We start from the raw sequence: 20,088 nt of genomic DNA, 5'->3' as shown, positions 1-20,088 counted from the left end.
AAATGGCTGACATCGAAATAAGTGTCCAAGGAATAGAAAAGCAACTGGAATCACTCAACAGAGGAAAGTCCACTGAACCTGACGGGATACCAATTCGATTCTACACAGAGTACGCGAAAGAACTTGCCCCCCTTCTAACAGCCGTGTACCGCAAGTCTCTAGAGGAACGGAAGGTTCCAAATGATTGGAAAAGAGCACAGGTAGTCCCAGTCTTCAAGAAGGGTCGTCGAGCAGATGCGCAAAACTATAGACCTATATCTCTGACGTCGATCTGTTGTAGAATTTTAGAACATGTTTTTTGCTCGAGTATCATGTCGTTTTTGGAAACTCACAATCTACTATGTAGGAATCAACATGGATTCCAGAAACAGCAATCGTGTGAGACCCAACTCGCTCTATTTGTTCATGAGACCCAGAAAATATTAGATACAGGCTCCCAGGTAGATGCTATTTTTCTTGACTTCCGGAAGGCGTTCGATACAGTTCCGCACTGTCGCCTGATAAACAAAGTAAGAGCCTACGGAATATCAGACCAGCTGTGTGGCTGGATTGAAGAGTTTTTAGCAAACAGAACACAGCATGTTGTTATCAACGGAGAGACGTCTACAGACGTTAAAGTAACCTCTGGCGTGCCACAGGGGAGTGTTATGGGACCATTGCTTTTCACAATATATATAAATGACCTAGTAGATAGTGTCGGAAGTTCCATGCGGCTTTTCGCGGATGATGCTGTAGTATACAGAGAAGTTGCAGCATTAGAAAATTGTAGCGAAATGCAGGAAGATCTGCAGCGGATAGGCACTTGGTGCAGGGAGTGGCAACTGACCCTTAACATAGACAAATGTAATGTATTGCGAATACATAGAAAGAAGGATCCTTTATTGTATGATTATATGATAGCGGAACAAACACTGGTAGCAGTTACTTCTGTAAAATATCTGGGAGTGTGCGTGCGGAACGATTTGAAGTGGAATGATCATATAAAATTAATTGTTGGTAAGGCGGGTACCAGGTTGAGATTCATTGGGAGAGTCCTTAGAAAATGTAGTCCATCAACAAAGGAGGTGGCTTACAAAACACTCGTTCGACCTATACTTGAGTATTGCTCATCAGTGTGGGATCCGCACCAGATCGGGTTGACGGAGGAGATAGAGAATATCCAAAGAAGAGCGGCGCGTTTCGTCACAGGGTTATTTGGTAACCGTGATAGCGTTACGGAGATGTTTAACAAACTCAAGTGGCAGACTCTGCAAGAGAGGCGCTCTGCATCGCGGTGTAGCTTGCTCGCCAGGTTTTGAGAGGGTGCGTTTCTGGATGAGGTATCGAATATATTGCTTCCCCCTACTTATACCTCCCGAGGAGATCACGAATGTAAAATTAGAGAGATTAGAGCGCGCACAGAGGCTTTCAGACAGTCGTTCTTCCCGCGAACCATACGCGACTGGAACAGGAAAGGGAGGTAATGACAGTGGCACGTAAAGTGCCCTCCGCCACACACCGTTGGGTGGCTTGCGGAGTATAAATGTAGATGTAGATGTAGATATAGATAAAGAGATAAATAAAGAAAATGGGGGAAAGGAAAAAGTACAGTAGCATTATTGTACACTACGCAAAAAGACAAAGATAATGCATTGTTCATCAATGAAGTTGGCTTGGTTGCACTGGTATCTGACAATTGAAGGATGACAACAATTGCTTCACAGCCAGGAGATGCCCTGTTGGGATAAGTAATTAATCAGTCTCTCACCCACGGTGGTCTGCATTTAATTGGCTCCAAACACCGTATCTGTGGCAATGCTTTGCTTCTAACATGCCTGCTGCACTTGAAATTTTATAATGCATCTTAAATGTAGCTGTTGAGTTGGAAGGTAGACAGTATTTGGTCATCCATTAAATAAATAATTTCAGAAAATTAATTGAAGACAGTGAATGAAACTCACTAGTCAAATCACAGTTGCATTCGGAACCTAAAAACTGTCTGCTGAATGAGGCTTATCCCTGTATTAAATGTCGAAAAAACCTATCTGATGACTGATGACTGACTGAGATTCCCCAGCTGACTGACCTCACCAAAGTGAGCCTTTTTTTGCTGTAGGCAACTGCATGTTCAATATATTTTCCAGCTCAGCACAAGTGTTACATTAATTATGAATTTAAAAAATACTGAAATGAACAAAATTTAATTCCACAAGAGTAGGGCATATAAGATGATGAATTATACTCAGTAAATAATATTATCTCATGAATATTGATTTCATGAGAAACATACACTCTATGGACATTTGCTTTGTTACAGGAAAGTGCAAGATTCTCATTGTGGGAACGGGAGGACTTGCCTTGTGGGCAATGCGTATTGCATCATATAAGTACAGTAGCACAAAGGACAGAGTTCAACTAACAGTTGCTTCTCTCAAGGATGAAGGCTTTGTTTTGGCAAAGGAACGTGAAAGGTATATTGTTCAGTATAAATATATTGTTCCTCTAATATGTCAGTCTTACATTATTCATGAAAATTGATTATCATTTAAAAATTTCATTTGAAAATCAAATCTAATTTCCAAAATAGGATTAATCAGAACATTATTTCTTTCAAACACCAACAGGGTTAATGTTGTGCAGTGGAATGAAGACCTTTATGAAAAGCAGTTAATTGAACGTACAAAGGATGCTTGTGAAGGAGAGGTTGATATTGTGATTGACTTTGGAACAACATCCAGAAGTCTTCATCGATCATTACAGTGCCTTGCAAAGGTAAGCAATAAATACTCACCAGTGAAATTTTTTTAATGAAAAAATGTTAATTTGAGCGGCATATGTCTGTGAAATCTATGGGATTTGGAAAGAATTGAAAGAAATGCAATACAATACAATGATTAAAATTAATAAAATGGTATAACAGTACTGGTATGCATGTATTGTAATTTAATTAATAAATTTTAAGGATTCATCTTCAGCGGAGTATGAAAAATTCACCAACAGATAAATCCTTAATTCATTCTTAAACTCCACTACATTACCTACAAGATGCTGACTTTTTACTTTCCTTTGTGTGCAAAAAACATTTCTCGTCATAACCCATGTGGTCCAACAACATAGTTCTGCCCTACAATTAAATTGCCCCACAGCTCTTAATGAAAATACTTATTAGGCAATTCTATGTCCACTTCATTCATCACTATGTGCATAAAACTGCATTACTTAGATTCAGCCACCTCATTTCTACCTGCAGTACATATTAAATTGTCGTAACTCACACCTCACTAAAAAGAGACTTGTAGCTCTATGACTGCAACTCTGAAAACTCCACACATCTGACCAATGGACTAGACGATAAAAAGTCTCTTTGTGTCCCCACCTAACTTTGGTGTCCCCACTTAACTGTCTACTGGCATCCATAAATCTTGAATATCTGCTGAGAAAAGACTCTGTGTAATAGATAACAAATATGAGAGTCAAAACTGTCATACCAAATCAAAAGGATCTGTATTCTATCAGAAGTACTGTACTGAATTTGATCTTGTGACACTTCATTTCCCCTGAACTATGAATTGATATTTTCAAATATTTTGCAAGCTGCCCTTTAAGTAAAAGGACTGCAAATATTTTTGGATTTCTATACTTTTATAACCTGCAAAAATTACTTAAATTGCATCATGTGGTACTGTAAGTGGGAGATCATTAAAGTATATTAGAAATAATTAAAGATCCAAGACAGAATCATATAGTACACCATGACTTGTGGCTTCAAATTTAAGCACCTATTGCTAAGCAATGGATGTAGAAAGGGCACATATGGATATCAGTCATACAGGTAAAACAAGAACTATGAACATGCTGTATTAGCTGTTCTATGACATCTTTACTTTTGCATTTAGATGCCACAGGTAATATAATCAAAAGCTAGAACCAAATCTAAAATTTCTCAATGGTAAAATTTTTTGATATGTTGGTTCTAATATGTATTCTGCCAAGGTCAATATGGCCCATTCAGCTGACAGTCCTGTTCAGAATCTAAATTGTTTATCCGAATTAAATATTTATAGATTGGACTGTACATAAAAACAAATTTGAAAGGGGTAGTAGTTCTTTACAACTGTTTTATGTCATTTTTTTTTTGGAACTGCCTGGACAACAGTGTGTATACACTGAGGTGACAAGGTCATGGGATACCTCCTAATATTGTGTCAGACCTCCTTTTGCACAGCATAATGCAGCAACTTGATGTGTTATGGTCTCCACAAGTTGTTGGCAGTCCCCCACAGAAATATTGAGCCATGCTGCCTCTGTAGCCATCCATAATTCCGAAAGTGTTGCCAGTGGAGGGCTTTGTGCATGAACTGACGTCTTGATTATGTCCCATAAACGTTCAATGGGATTCATGTTGGGTGATCTGGGTGGACAATCATTTGCTCATATTGTCCAGAATGTTCTTCAAACTTAAAGTTAAATTATCCACAACCATGTAGAGAAGCCATTGAAATTTATAAGCCTCAGGATAATTTTAATAGGAAAGAGGAGGCAATGAAGCTTAGCGACATATGGACAGTAGCTTTGCAGAATCGCTAGACAATTTTATCTTTGACAAAACAACAATCGATAGTTGAGTTTTATCTTTGACAAGGATTATCTCCGCTCATCAGGTGTTACTTTGCCCATGACCCCTTTTCTAAACTATATATGTCACTCTTGAACATCTAACTGGTCAGTCGGCAAGACTCAGTGGATGAGTGCCTCTGAGGATGCCCAGTGCAGTCCTGGATGAAAGTTAGATAAATAGATAGGTAAATCATTTACATTTAAGAACTTGGAAACTATGTGAAGAGAAGGCATTTCCATAGTAAAGAGGGTCCAGCCATTTTTAAGCTGATTAGTTCTTTTGTTAGAAGTGACACAAAAAGAACATTTACTTAATATTGGAAGTACTAATCTAAGGTGTGTTATATATGCAAAAGTCAGCACTGCAACAAAATATCATCTTAGAAGTGAACAACAAAATATACCACAGGATTTACTTGAATCACAGAAAAATGTAAAGAATTTTAGTATGAAACCAGTCATTATATACAGTTTCAACAAATTGCTCACCCACAAATGTTGCGAGACATCTACATCAACCAGAAAATAGCTAAACACTCTGTAATGTGGGGAAAACCCTATAAAAATTGATCCAGGACTTTGTGGAGAAACATTCATCCAGGCTGGCAGGCATTTTGTTCTGCATTTGTTAAAGATCCATGCATCATGTTTTAAAATCCATGAGAACTGGTTATTTAAATTTCTGTTTTAAAGTAATTTTCCCTGTAATGTTGTGATCTAAAAGAAGGAAATCATATTCTTATTTTGTTCAGTATTAATGCATCTAGTGAAAAAGAAACACATGCCAACCTCTCTGTATCTGTACACACTGTATTAGCCACACTTTTAAAAGGCATGCTGTGTAAGGGTTGGCATAACCATCTTGCGCAATAACCTATTCATGTTCCTTATGGCATAGCTGGGTAAGCGAAGTGGAGATTCATATTCCCTCTCTTTAGTTTGCTGACAGACTATAACTATAGGATACACTACTTAGGTAGAGATTCATTCTTGCACTGTGAATGTCAGGAAAGGTTTGATCCGAAACTTGTCTGGCAAATGGTTGATATGAGATGTCTGGACATATATATACATTTTCAGTATCAATACCATGATGCTAAGAGATACAGTATTAAGCCAAAGCATGTGTGGAGCTCTGCATTACCTTTCAGAGTACGTTCATACAGCTGTCTATTAAATTCAACTTATTATTACTACTGAAATGCTTCAGTGTGTCATCCAGATAAGATGGTGCAGGGGTTATGACATTGGACTAATATTCAAATAGCAGAATTAAAGTCTCCTTTGGTCCATCTGTGCCTAGATTTTCTATGTTTTCCCATATTGTTCCAGATGAATATCAAAATTTTTCTTTAAACAGGCTTCAGTTACCTCCTTTGCTCATTTCTCTCCAATTATTAGTTAGCCTCCTAATAGCCACAATGCCAGTGGCAGTTTAAACTTTTAGTTTCCTTCTTCATTGATTCTGATTTGCTGCCAGAAGATTCTTAGACACAGTTTTATGAAGACCATCTATATGAATCCCCACTTAAAAAAAAAAAAAGCACTCCGTCTTCAGGCCATGAGTGGCTTTCCAAGACCATCCGACCGCCATGTCATTCTCAGTGGAGGATGCAGATAGGAGGGGTGTGGGGTCAGCACACCACTCTCCCGGTCGTAAGATGGTATTCTTGACCGAAGCCGCCACTATTAGCTCGAGTAGCTCCTCAATCGGCATGACGAGCCTGAGTGCACCCCAAAAAATGGCAACAGTGCATGGCGGCCTGGGTGGTCACCCATCCAAGTTCTGACCACGCCTGATAGCGCTTAACTTCAATGATCTCACGGGAACCGGTGGAACCAAGGCGGCAAGCCGTTGCCATGAATCATCATTAGCCACACAAAATTATTATTATTATTATTATTATTATTATTATTATTATTCTAACATCCTTCTACAGCCATATGCAGTTGGTTAAGTCATCACAGTCTTCTCCTTTCTCACATTGTTTACGTTATTTACATATCTGGTTTCCTTGTCTTGTTGATATCATGACATGCCTACCATCAAAGGATTTGTACTTTATGAATTGCTGCAGACTACTTCTTAATGCAATGTGTAGAATAAATCTTGCAAAAAACTGTTTCTCTGATATGTATCTGAAAATAGCAGTGTTTGTTTACTTTGAAGTATGGCGCACACTGGGCATAACAGTTGATAGCTGATACCATACTCATGTTGGGAATGATTGCAGTCGTACACAAAAGCATCTTTCAATCTGGGATTCACAACAGCTCCTTGCATATTGCTGCTCTTTTTTATGCCTCATACTGCTTTTACTAGCAACTGAGGTTTTTTCTGGTCCACTGTTAGCACAATACTCAGCTTTGAGATGGTTATGTTCAATTATTGGGAAGTTTGTGGACTAGAGAGGATAAATCAAATCAAGTGATTGCTTTTTATCCTGTCAGGAGACAGTAATTAAAATGGTAGGAAAAAGTGTCCATTTGCATGACATTGGCATCAGTAAACTCCTAGTATTTTATCAAAGAGGCAAGAAATATGAGCAAGTGAAAACGTTTTCTGTCTCCCACATTCTTGTAGAGTTAGGAAATTAATTTGCACGATACACAATAAATGACCAGAAACCTTTGCACCTCCAGGTCTAACTACATGCAGAATTACATACCATCTATTTTTGAAAAGAATAAAATAACCATCACCACTTGTCTGCAAAGTGTGTGCCAGTGGCTGTGAGAAGTCAAAAGGGAAAGTGTGCAGAGAACAAAGAAACATCCTTGCAGTGTCCAGATTGTGATGTCACCTTTTGTATACCTGAGTATTTTAAAATGTACCATATTAATGCAATATTATGAAAAGGGTAGGTTACTACTCATCATGTAGAGGAGATGTGGAGTTACGGAAAGGCAGAACAAAAAGACTGCTAAACATGCAAGCTTTTGGCCAAAAGGCATTCTTCTAAAGTAGAAACACACACGTATGCATGTGCCCCCATAACCACTGTCTCTGGCCACTGAGACTGGATTTCAAGCAGCTGCACATGATGGGAGAAGCAATCTGGATGGTGGAGGTAAGGAGGAGGCTGGGATAGGGATGGGGAACAAGAGTGGGGCAGGGGTTGGTGACAGTAAATTGCTACTTGTGGGAGCATGCAGGGATGTGGTGGGGACAGGGTAGGGCAGCTAGGTGCAGTCAAGAGTGTACATGGGGGGGGGGGGGGGGATGGAAAAGGAGAAAAGTAGAGAAAGAGAAAAAGACTGGATGTGCATTGGTGGAATAGAACATTGCATAGCTGTGTAGTGCTGGAGTAGGACAAGGGAATAACATAGTTGGGTGAAGGATGGGGACCAACGAAGGTTAAGGCTGGGTTGGGGTCGGGTGGGTGGGGAGGTTATGGGAACATAAAACATATTCCAGGGAGGGTTCCCATCTCTGCAGTTCAGAAATTGTGCTTTTTTGAATTGCCCAGATGGAAACTCTCCCTGCAGTATATTCTGTGTTCTCATAATCCCACTGACCACAGTCTTCGTTAGTCACAAATGAAAGCTCACATATTTAGCAGTCATTTTGTTGCACATGTCTATGACTCAATATCTTCTCTAGATGGTGAGTAGCAATCTATCCTTATGTCATTATTCCATACTGGATTTTCCATATTAATGCAAATTATATGCACAGTTGATTTGTGCAAGGCCTTTTAAAAAATATTTCATAAGTCTGTTGTCTGAATATATTATAAACATGTTACTAAAATTTATATACACACACTCACACAAACACAACTCCCTAAAATTTGTTAGACAAGGTTTAAAAGTTTCAGATAATGCCTAGTTCAAATTTATTGCTTTCACTGTTACAAGGCTAGGGCTCTAAAAATATATAATAGTTCAGTCCAGCAGCCAAAACTTCGAGATCAGTCTCAGATGTAATACATAAGTTACTTAAAACTATACTTTAATTATACCACATGCCAGCTGAATGGTCCTGTCTAGCAATTGTCAATAGTTTCACTTTTGAGAAATACGTGTGCCTAATTTCATTGTGAATATTAAATTAGTTTCTTCCCAAGACTGCTGTTTGCAAGCAAAGTGTGTTACCAGAGACTAAATCTGCAGAATATATGTAAAACATACTTTTAAAGTTACCTTCCACATAGTTTTCTGCTTCTGATGTGTTCAAATTAAAAGTACAGAAACAACTTCTCATACTACAGTAAAATCAAGACTGTAAGGGAACTTAGTTTAAGTATGTTTCCATACAATCATGTCACTGCAGATAACTGTCAAGCTTGATTCCACTGTTTTTATTGCTGGATAATGTTTTTGCCAACAACTGGTTTCACATTACTGTGTACTGCCCTCAAGGAGCAGTTTTCTTTTTCATGGAAAGCTTTGTAATAACTTTGCGATGCACAACTGCATACTTTCTACTACAAAGTCGAGAGGAGTATAATACAAAAACAACAGAAATGATTAAAGCAATGTGTGGCATAATGTCATCTCATCTAACTAAAATAATTGACCAATCTTTTGAACAAAAGCTTTCCTGATGCATTGAAGTATGCTGAAGTGAGACTTCTGTTCAAGTAAGGGTTGAGGGAAGATGTGGAAAACTATCACCCTATTTCTATTCTTCCACTCCTCTAAAAAATGTTAAAGAAAATAGCTGCAAAACCAGATCAAAAATGTTACTGTGAAGACTGATATTATTATAAGTAACCAATTTGGATTTCAACCAGGAAAAAAACTCTGGATGCAGTGAATAACTTTGTTGAAAAGATATGAAAATCTTTGAATCGGAGAAGTAAAGTTGCAGGTGATCTTACAAAAACATTTGCCTCTGTGAACCATGCCTTGCTTAACCATAAATTAGACAAACATGGCATTAAGGGTAGTGCTTTGAATTAACTCACATCATACTTGGACAACAGAAAACAAAGGATAATTGTCACTTACAGTGCCATTAATTATTATTCTAAATGGAGTACAGTATCACAAGCTGTGCCTCAGTGCTCCAGTTTTGGGCCAATCCTGTTTCTATTTTATGTAAATGACTTACCCATAAATATAAACTCCCCATCAGTTCTGTTTGCAGATAATACTTCTGTTTTAATTGAAGATTGTGATGCAGAAAAAATTCCAAGCTCTGGATACCCTAGAAAACTGGTTCCAGTTAAATGGGTTGAAACTGAACATTGCAAAGACCCACATGGTACATTTCAAAACCAAGCATTTGAAATCCGTGGAACTTAAAATACAACATAATGATCAGCTTATGGAAAAGCTAACATAATCAAATTCCTAGGACTAAATGTAGACAAGAACTTAAGCTAGAATGCACATATTGACTTCCTACCAAATAAACTAAGCAGTTCTGCATTTTTAGTGTAAATACTAGCAAATTCCACCAACTTCAGAACACAAAAAATAGCATGTCATAGTTATTTTGAAACTGACATTAGACATGGTATAATTTTCTGGGGAAGTCCAAATAGTGTATCTTTAATATTGAAGCTGCAAAGAAAATTATCAGATATGTGTGTACTGCACTGCAAACAGGATCTTGTTGGCCATTATTTTGGCAACTATGAACCCTAACTGATCCCTCCAGATACATAAATGAAATTATAATCTCCATGCACAGCAGAGAAAAATTATTTGAGAAGAATCATTTTAACCACATATATAACTTGAGAACTAAAAATAATTGTATCCTACTGAAGTCTCAATTGGAATTATATGCATGGACTAATCAGCATATGGAGTTGACAATATGTAACAAGTTCAGGGGCAAAAATACATTTAATATGAAGCCGGAGATTCTAAAAACAGAGCTATAGCAGATTCTGTCAGAAAAATGCTACGATTCAATAAAAGAATTCATAAAGGATGAAATGGAAAAATGGGTAAATAAGTATTAGATTTTATCGTACATATATATATAACAAAATTGTATTATTATTATGATTCTGTTTGTTAACATCAGCTGTTCTATGTTTACAGTGAAATTTTACCACAATTTTGACATGTCTTCTATACCTGAATCAAATGATTTAGATTATGTATGTTATGAGACTAACAAATCACAATTCACATCAGGCAGCAGAAAACTTGTTTCTATTTGATCATTCAAAGCAACTTTAGATCCACACTTAGAGAATTACTTTTTATAAACTCACTGATTACTAACTAAGTAAACATAGGAAAAAGTGATAGAAACACTAATGGTTTCTAAAATTTCAGGGTGGTGTTGTGTTCATTAGTGCTGAAGTGGCAAGCAAGTTGCTGCCTAAGTTTAGCCGAAAAGCAGAAGAAAACCAACATACCATCAAGGCTGTTGACACAGGTTCAATTGAGCAACTCCAGGAACTTGTAAGATTAGTAGCTTGTGGAGAGGTAAGTAATAGGTCATAGAACTAGAAATTACAATTGCCGCCTACCTGCCTACCTCTGAGAAATTACCTATGTAGTAAAAAATACAAGGGGTTAAATCTCCTTCTCTCTCTCTCTCTCTCTCTCTCTCTCTCTCTCTCTCTCTCTCTCTCTCTCATATACTCCTTCTTTATATTTTGCATACATTCCAATCTCAGTAATGCCAGAGTCAGGTAATTTTCTCTTTTAGGATGGATCTATTTGTAGTTACTCAGTTACTCCTTGCAGATTTGATTGTATTTTTTGTGATTGTATTGAGTTTTCTTTTACACAGTACAATACGGATAGGGACTGTGTTTGTTGTAAGCAGACACAAGGAGAATTGGCTGCAGTCCATAAACATATGGAGGCTGTGTTGGCCATGGTAGAGAGGCTTCTGGTTACTGTTCAAAGCTGCAGCAGCATCAGGGCACCAGTGATGAAATCTGTGACACCTTTGGTGCTGTTGGAATCCCCTGGTGACCTGGTTGTAAATCTGTGTCTTACTATACACAATATCTGACAAGTTTGTCTTCACTTGTGAGTGAGTGGTGGAAAGTTGTGGGTTCACAGATCACTGGGTGGAAGACAAAAGAGAGAATGGGCCATATGTCTGGCTACTTATGCCTTAGTAACAGGTACAAGGTGTTACCCAGTGTTGATAGTACTTCTGAACCTACACAGGATGCCTCTCCTGTTGGGCCAGCAACTGATTTTCCCGCCCAGTTTAGACAAGTGGAGAGGGTGTGTATGTTAATCATTGGGAGCTCCAACATTAAGTGGGTAATGGAGCCCCTCAGGAAATAGCAGGCTGGGTGGGAAAGAATGCCCGTGTGCAATTTTTATGTTTGCTGGGGGTCATGTCTGAGACTTAGAAGAGGCTCTGCCAATAACTTTCAAGTGCACTGGGTGCAACCAGCTGCAAATAGTGGCACATGTAAGCAGAAATTACAGCTGCTGCTTGGGTTCTTAGGCCATCCTCAATTCCTCAGTGGATGGCTGATTTGTTGAAGGCAACTAACATTGCATATTGAGTGTAGGCAAAGCTTGCTATTTGTAGCATTGTACATGGTCCTCTGGTTTGGAGCATAGTGGAAGCTCTAAGCAAAAGACTCAGATGAGTCTGCAGTGATATCAGATATGAATTTCATGACCTCCACTGTCAGTATAGTTCTCTTAATAGGCCAGATTTGCACTACATGCAGGAAATGGCTGCTAGGGTAGCGGAGTATGTGTGACATGCATGTGGGGGCTTTTTGGGTTAGAAAAAACCTCTCTTGGGATCAGAGACAAATTGTCTGCCAGAATCGAAGATATGTTAGCCACGGTGTTCTCAGAGAATGCTCATCCTCACAGATCAGATACAGAAAAGGTTAATATAATATTAGTAAACTGCAGGAGCTTGCAAGGAAAGGTCCAAGAGTTAATATCACTTATTGAAGGTTATAACGCCCAGAACATATTAGGAACTGAAAGTTGGCTGAAACTGGAAATGAATAGCAGTGAAATCCTAAGTTTAGATTGGAATCTTTTCTTGTAAGGATAGGTTAGTCACCAACGGTGGCAGCATATTTACTGCAGTAAAGAATTCCATAATATCTAGCAAGGGTATCACAGATTCCAAATGTCAATTAATATGAATGAATTTAAGCATCAAAGTTTGGTCAAAAATGGTTATTGGATGCTTTTTTAAACTGCCTGCATCAGGAGCTGTAGTGGCAGTGTGCTTCAGAGAGAACTTGCACAATATTGTTAACAACTTTCCTGATCCTGCCATTTTAACAAGGCAATTCGCTGGGTATTCTGGGTTGGGAGAGTCATACTATCAAAACTGGTATCAGAGACAGGGACTTGTGTGACATTATTCTGAATATTTTGTCTGAAAATTACTTCGAGCAGGTAATTAGGGAACCAACTCATTAAGGTATCAATTTGGATCTTCTAACAATAGACCTGAACTTATTGAATCAGTTATTATAGAGGAAGGTATCAGTGATCATAAGGCTGTGATAGCAACTATGACCACAGGTATTATCTACATCTTCATCTACATCCATACTCTGCAAGCCACCTGACGGTGTGTGGTGGAGGGTACCTTGGATACCTCTATCGGTTCTCCCTTCTAATCCAGTCTCATAGGGGTGGACATGTTCCCCAAGGATAGATGCATACTTGTGTTGATCCATTGTGTCTTACAGAATGATGAGATCACCCACACAATGTCACGAAAATATTCCCCACACCATAACACTTCCTCCTCTGTTCTCGACGCTTCCGACAATTGTTGCAGGCTGTTTGCTTTCAGACGTTTCACACTGTTCATCCCAACAGCCAACTGTTTGCTGGAGCATTAAACATGATTCATTTGAAAAGATCACCTGTCACCACTCAGTGGATGTCCAGTTGTGGTATTAGCATGCTAATTCCAGTCTTTGTCACAGTGAACAGCAATGTTCACTCAATGGTCATTGAGGAGATGCTGTTCGTAGCCCCTTGGTTCTTCTGGGTGGTCAGTTGCTCAATATTGCATGTCTAATCATCTGTACACATCACCACAGCTGTCATTCACCCCTGTCATCTATGGCGCCCATGGTGAACCATAGCTGTCTCTGTGCCAATTTTGAGTAGCACCATTTTGTCATGTGTAGTATACTTTAACCATAGTGGTACATAAACAGTTTACAAACTTGGCTATTTCAGAAATGCTCTCGCCCTTGGCCCAAAAGCCAGTCAGGTCTTGATATTATTTCAAAGTGGTGCAAAGATTGGCAACTTGGTTTAAATGGTCAGAATGTAAAATTGTGCAATTCATAAATTGAAAAAAATGTAGTATCCTATGACTACAATATCTATGAGTCACTTTTGGAATTGGCCAACTCATACAAATACCTGGGCATAGCACTTTGTAGGAATATGAGCTGGAATGATCACCTAGGCTCAGTTGTGGGTAAAGCAGGTTTATTGGTAGAATACTGGAAAGTGCAATCAGTGTACAAAGGAGATTGCTTACAAATGACTCATGTGACTGGCTCTAGAATATTGTTAAAGTGTATGGGACCCATACCAAATAGGACTAACAGGGGATACCAAACATATACAGAGAAGGGCAGCACGAATGGAGACAGGTTTGTTTGATCCATGGGAGAGTGTCACAGATATACTAAAGGAACTGAATTGGAACACTCTTTGATACAGATGTAAACTATCCTGAGAAATTCTTTTAACAAAGTTTCAAGACCCAGATTTAAATGAACTCTAGAAATATACTACAATCCTCTACATATCGCTCACGTAGGGATTGTGAGGATAAGCTTCCCATGTTCCATACATGAATGGAACAGGAAGAAACACTAATAACTGCTAGAATGGGACGTACTCTCTGCCAGGCACCTCATGGTGGTTTGTAGAGTATAGATGTAGATGTAGACAAGCCAATGACCATACCCTTTCAGACATTAGATATATTGCTCCATTTCTGCATTACAACGATGACTGTACTGTTTTTCTGTGTCTCTCGATGTGTTTTATATGGCCTCAGCTGCTAGTTACGCTGCCTGTGAATGGTTATTGCATATTGATGTTGAAATACGAGTAGGTGGTGGTCACACTAATGTGACCAGACCATCTAAATGTAACATTTTGCACACGTATAAGGACAGAAATCCACTACTGTACAATGACACTACCAATGAAAAATTGCTGGTAACAGTATCTACTGTAAAATATCTTGGGATAACTATCCAGAGCAACCTTAAGTGGCATGACCACATAAAACAAATAGTAAGAGAAGCAGCTGCCAGACTGAGATTCATAGTAGGAATTTTAAGGAAATGTAACTCATCTGCAGAGGAAGTGGCTTACATGGTGCTTATTCAACTGATTCTTGAGTACTTTTCATTGGTCTGGGATACTTATCAGGTAGGACTGATAGAAGAGACATAGAAGATCCAATGAAGAGCTGTGTGTTTCACCACAGAATCATTTGGTCATCATGAGAGTGTTACAGAGAAACTAAAGGAACTCCATTGATAGACATTAAAAGAGCAGTGTTGTGTTCCACAGAGAGGTTTACTATTGAAATTATGAGAGATCACTTTCCAGAAAGAGTTGGACAACATATTTCTTCTGCCTACTTACATATCGTGAAATGACCATGATGAGAAAATTGAGTTAGTACAGAGTTAGTACAGAAGCTTACTGACAATTGTTCTTCCCACATGCCATTCATGAGCGGAACAGGGAAAGGGGATTAGTTAGTGGTGCTATAAGTACCCTCCACCATATATCATAGGTTGCTTGTGGTGTATGATGCTGATGTAGATATAGATGCCTGTCAATTACCCAATGCCTCAAATATACATTGGGTAGTTATGTTTACTCCTAGTATTATTTATACTCTTTATGGAAAATGATCTCTAATAACTTCAATAGTAAACATCTCTGTGTTGCACAACACTGCTCTCGTAATATCTGCCACTGGTTTCTTTAGCATCTCTGTAACATTCTCATACTGACCAAATGATCCTGTGATGAAACACATGGCTCTTCATTGGATCTTGTGTATCTCTTCTACCAGTCCTTCCTGGTAAAGATCTCAGACTGATGAAAAGAAGTCAAGAATCAGTTGAACAAGCACCCTGTAAGCCACTTCCTCCATGGATGAGCTACATTTCCTTAAGATTCTTCCTATGAGTCTTAAGCTGGCATTTGCTTTTCTTACTATTTGTTTTACATGGTCATGCCACTTAAGGTTGCTCTGGATAGTTACCCCTAGATATATTACATATTCATGTAATAAAGCCTCCCAAAATCATCTAATTAACAACATAAAACTGTGAACTGTTGATTTTTGTTAATCAAATAAAAAGTCTATTAAAATATATCGGCTTCATCTATAAACAAACAGAAAATAACATTATTAAAACCATACCACACTCTAAAGTTATCTGTGGTAATTACATTTTTTACACTAAACTCTTGTATCAGAGGAGCAACAGTTATAACTTTGAAAACATGTTGTATAGTGTAATAATATAACTGGCTTTTGCTTTTTGAAGGACTCTAACTGCTAAAGAAATGATATTTTTGTGCTATTTTTAGGTTAAGCATTTAATGTTGAAATACTGTATACAGTCACTAAATGTTAATTATTATTATTTCTGTCACCCATTTCAAAGTTAAAATTCCAGTCTTTACAACCACAGCCCATTTTTTATACTTAAATTGAAGGTGTTCCAAGTGTTGTAGTGCAGTTTGTGTACATTGTAGGATGCTGTAATATCATAGATATGTTCATTAATTGGTGCACTCATGGAGTATGCTGAAAAAATAATAATTCCACTTTTTGCCCCTTCCTGAAGATATGATGATGTAAGCACTTAGAATGTGGCGTGGATGAAGGAAAAGGGGAGGAATAATTAAACATATGATGACAGTGATTCTGGCATGTTTACTAGGATATGATCACAAGTTCTAACATGTGTTCAATATGGTCTCAGGAGTCAGCAAGGTGCTCCACCCATTCACAGCATAGTCGACAGTTGCTTACAGCGTATCCAGTGTAAACAGTGATATGTCACTGTATCCTGTCCTTCAGATCAGGGAGAGTCTGGATACATCCCTGATAGACATGATCTTTCAGATATCCCCACAACTGGAAGTCAAATGGATTTAGGTCAGGGGACACATCATAAAATTGCCTAGAGATGGCCAGTGGTCATGTCATGAAGAAAATCTTTCACCTGGCAAGTGACATGGGGTGTCACCCCATCTTGTTTGAAAATGGTGGTTTGCATGTTTGCAAAGATAGAATCAGGTACCACACAAGTAAGCCCTTATATTGTGTGGGCATCACTGTACACCTAACAGGCCTGTGATGTGTCATCACTATGAAGAAAAAACAGGAAACAGTGCACTTTCTCATTGCTTATAGTACCATATTTTCACATGGTGGCAGAAAATCAAACTATTATTTTTTTTTTTTTTTTTCAGCATACTCGATGAGTGCACCGGTTAATGAACATACCTACAATGTTTGATCATCTTGTTATGTAAATCACATGCACTGCAGCACTCAGAATACTATCAATTTTATTATAACCACCCAGGTATATCTACTAAGTTTTTCATCTGTTTTCAGCAAGTGAATACTGTTCTGTTCTGTGCTGATTAAAATAAATTCCACATCATCACTTACTCTTTTAAAATTCAACATTTTTACATGTGCTGTTGGACTGTGGCAGATTTTCTATACAGAAGCTGAATATTCATTGTTTGAGAGATGGTAATAGAGTGAAATAGATTCTTAGCTAAAACACAAGGCACTCCTCTTAACACTTTCACACATCATGAACAAAAAAATTAACATTTGATAGTGGGCACAGTATGTTATTATTAGTTATTTAACTTATGTTCTTCAGTTACATATCAGTATTTTAATGTATGTAAAACATATAGGAATAACATTTATTTGCCTTTACTTAACTGTCTGAGACAAAATTAAATTGTCAGTATACTTAAGAAATGTTTATTTTGATAAACAATTTGAGAAACACCTCATGTCATCTCAGTAAACTTCATAATCTTCGATCTGCTATGTTGCTATTGAACTAATATTTAGTTTAATTTCATCTGAATTTACAGATTGAGCCTCCACCACACACAGTCTTCCCTGCAGAAGAGGCCTGTGAAGTTATCAAGAAGCTGTGTCATGCTGAAATACAAGGTCGAGCAATATTGCAGTTTCATTCCAGGGATTAAGTAGTCCCAGCTTCAAGATCTGATTTACTGGGCTTTTTCCTTCCCAACACAATATATGATCAGTGTACGTAGAGCTTTGTCATCATTCATAGTTGTAAAAAATGTAGTAGTATGCTGCACAGTCTGGTTGTAACTCTTGTGATTTCACAGAAAATGTATTACAAAAGTGAGGAAAACCAAAAAACTAAAATTTTCACTCATTTGAAGAATATGTGACAAGAAAGTAAAAATCTCAATTGTCCATCCAGTGTGTGGTGTATGAATAAAAATGTAGGTCCTCCACTACTTTAGGAGTGAATGTTAGGGTAATGTCTACAAATTCTCATAAATTTTATTGTGCTGTATAACATTAAAAAATATGTTACTCACTGTCAGCATTGTAAGTTTAAAAATAATATATGTATTAAACTTTTGTATTATTGTGTTTGTAATGTGAAATTAGTGTAGTATGAGCTGTGAAAATATTTGTAAATAGCACTCATTATTATTTCATTCTCATTCTGCAAGCATTATTACTTCAAATATTATTATGATGAAACTGATACCCACCTGTCTCCTTTTCAAATAGCTTATAACACTTTTTTAGTAGTCTCAATATGAAACAGAAAGACTGACTGATGCTGTTCAGCATTACAGGTTTTAAAAGGAAACCAAAAGATCTAACATATTTTTGCTTCAGGTATTTTTTCCATATCTAGACATGTAGTTATATTTTTTTTATATAACAATGGAATGTTCTGTATGCTTCATAATACATATAGGTCAGCAAAAGCACAAATGCTAACAAAATGTGTCCAAAAACAAGCAAGGAATTTTTTTACAAAATCCCTGAATAAATTTAAAATAATTTTGTTGGGATTATTTAATGTGTTGACAAAAAAGATAGTTGATACAAACTACTTGCAGTTGGAAAACATGAAGAGGAGACCGTAGTCACAAATGATGCAATGGAATGTTAATGTAGTACTATCAGAATTTAATAAAGTGTATTTATTATCTGTTAACTGAGTGTTTAATTAAAATACCGGTACCATATAATTCTGTTTTAGTTGTGTTGAAGAGATTTATTTCCACACAGTTTAGGTACAAACAAGCTGCAAACAACACCCTTCCCTCACCCTACACACACACACACACACACACACACACACACACACACACAGAGAGAGAGAGAGAGAGAGAGAGAGAGAGAGAGAGAGACAAGAATTGTGATCAAAAAGTGACTATGCATCTTCAAATTCAAGGGAATAAATAGTGTTGCTGTAAAAGATAATCCAGTGTTCTGAACACACCCAAGCCCATGGTGTGATCTACAACATGATAATTTCTCCTTGGTATCAGAATTGGTCTATGGCTGGGGCACAAGATTATCAGTTTCATTATTAGATACACTATTTATGAGACAATACATTTACATATTCTCAGATGATATCTGCGTGCACAAATAATTAAAATAGTATGGACTGAATCTGTGATATTTTGATATGTTTGAGCAACAAAAATGAATTAATAATACCCTTAGCCTTCCATTAATTAAATGGAATTGTACAATTTTGTTGTATAAATACAAACACGAGTGACCTGTGACACATATTGATACACATTCTTATATTTTCCAAAAGATATGAAAATTTGTATACTATACTGATCCTATAGTTAGGTACTTTTTTTTTTTTTAAATGGCCAGGATGTAATCCCCAGTTGACAGCAAAGCCATTATATCTGATATCACAGGCGCTAACTCGAGGGGGCCCGAGCCCCCTCAAAACTTCATTTGGAGGGGGGGGGGGGCTCTGCCACCCCCCCCCCCCCAATAATTGAATAAAATTATTAGCTATATTATGCTTTGTAAAATCACAAAATTATGTTGGAAAGTTTTATTTTCCTTGTTTGACGATAGTTACCTCTTAAAATACATTCAGTAATGAGTTAAAACAAATGATTATTATGGTAGTAAGCAGGTTAACTGAAAACAAGTGGTGTGACTCATGATAGTGTTATGGTGCTGTGGGCACACTTAGAATTTGTACCACTGCGCGAACCTTCTGGTAAATTCTGGCGCCAGCGGGCCAGTGCTGCAGCTGCAGCAACATCAAAAGGACTGGAGCAGAAGTGCCTGGAACCCTCCACCTCATGTCGCCTTGACGCCTCAAGACATTATGGTGCTGCGGCTATATAAAGCCTACCCTGCGGTCACAGTCATTCAGTGTGGATAGTTTCGTTCAGTGCATGCTGCAGGCGTGTTTAGTGTTCCAACTTCAGTGTCTGGTGGACTATTTTATACAACTATATTATATTCATTTACTTTAGTCTTTTAGTGTA

At 37.7% G+C, this 20,088-nt stretch overlaps 1 protein-coding gene across 3 annotated transcripts in view; it reads left to right on the top strand.

Annotated features, from left to right (window-relative positions):
* Positions 1-18,770, top strand: part of LOC126184827 (uncharacterized) — a 262,318-nt gene extending 243,548 nt beyond the window's left edge. For all 3 annotated transcript variants that reach the window (XM_049927411.1, XM_049927413.1, XM_049927412.1), the window contains 4 exons: positions 2,297-2,450; positions 2,604-2,751; positions 10,840-10,992; positions 17,650-18,770. In XM_049927411.1, coding sequence (XP_049783368.1) covers positions 2,297-2,450; positions 2,604-2,751; positions 10,840-10,992; positions 17,650-17,766 — 572 coding nt within the window. In that variant the 3' untranslated portion in view covers positions 17,767-18,770. The remainder of the gene's footprint in view (positions 1-2,296; positions 2,451-2,603; positions 2,752-10,839; positions 10,993-17,649) is intronic.
* Positions 18,771-20,088: the final 1,318 nt, after the last annotated feature.

This window comes from Schistocerca cancellata, chromosome 4, assembly GCF_023864275.1.
Source record: "Schistocerca cancellata isolate TAMUIC-IGC-003103 chromosome 4, iqSchCanc2.1, whole genome shotgun sequence".
Lineage (NCBI taxonomy): Eukaryota > Metazoa > Arthropoda > Insecta > Orthoptera > Acrididae > Schistocerca > Schistocerca cancellata.
Note: the sequence above shows the minus strand (reverse complement) of the source record. Positions and strands in the feature narration are given on the sequence as shown.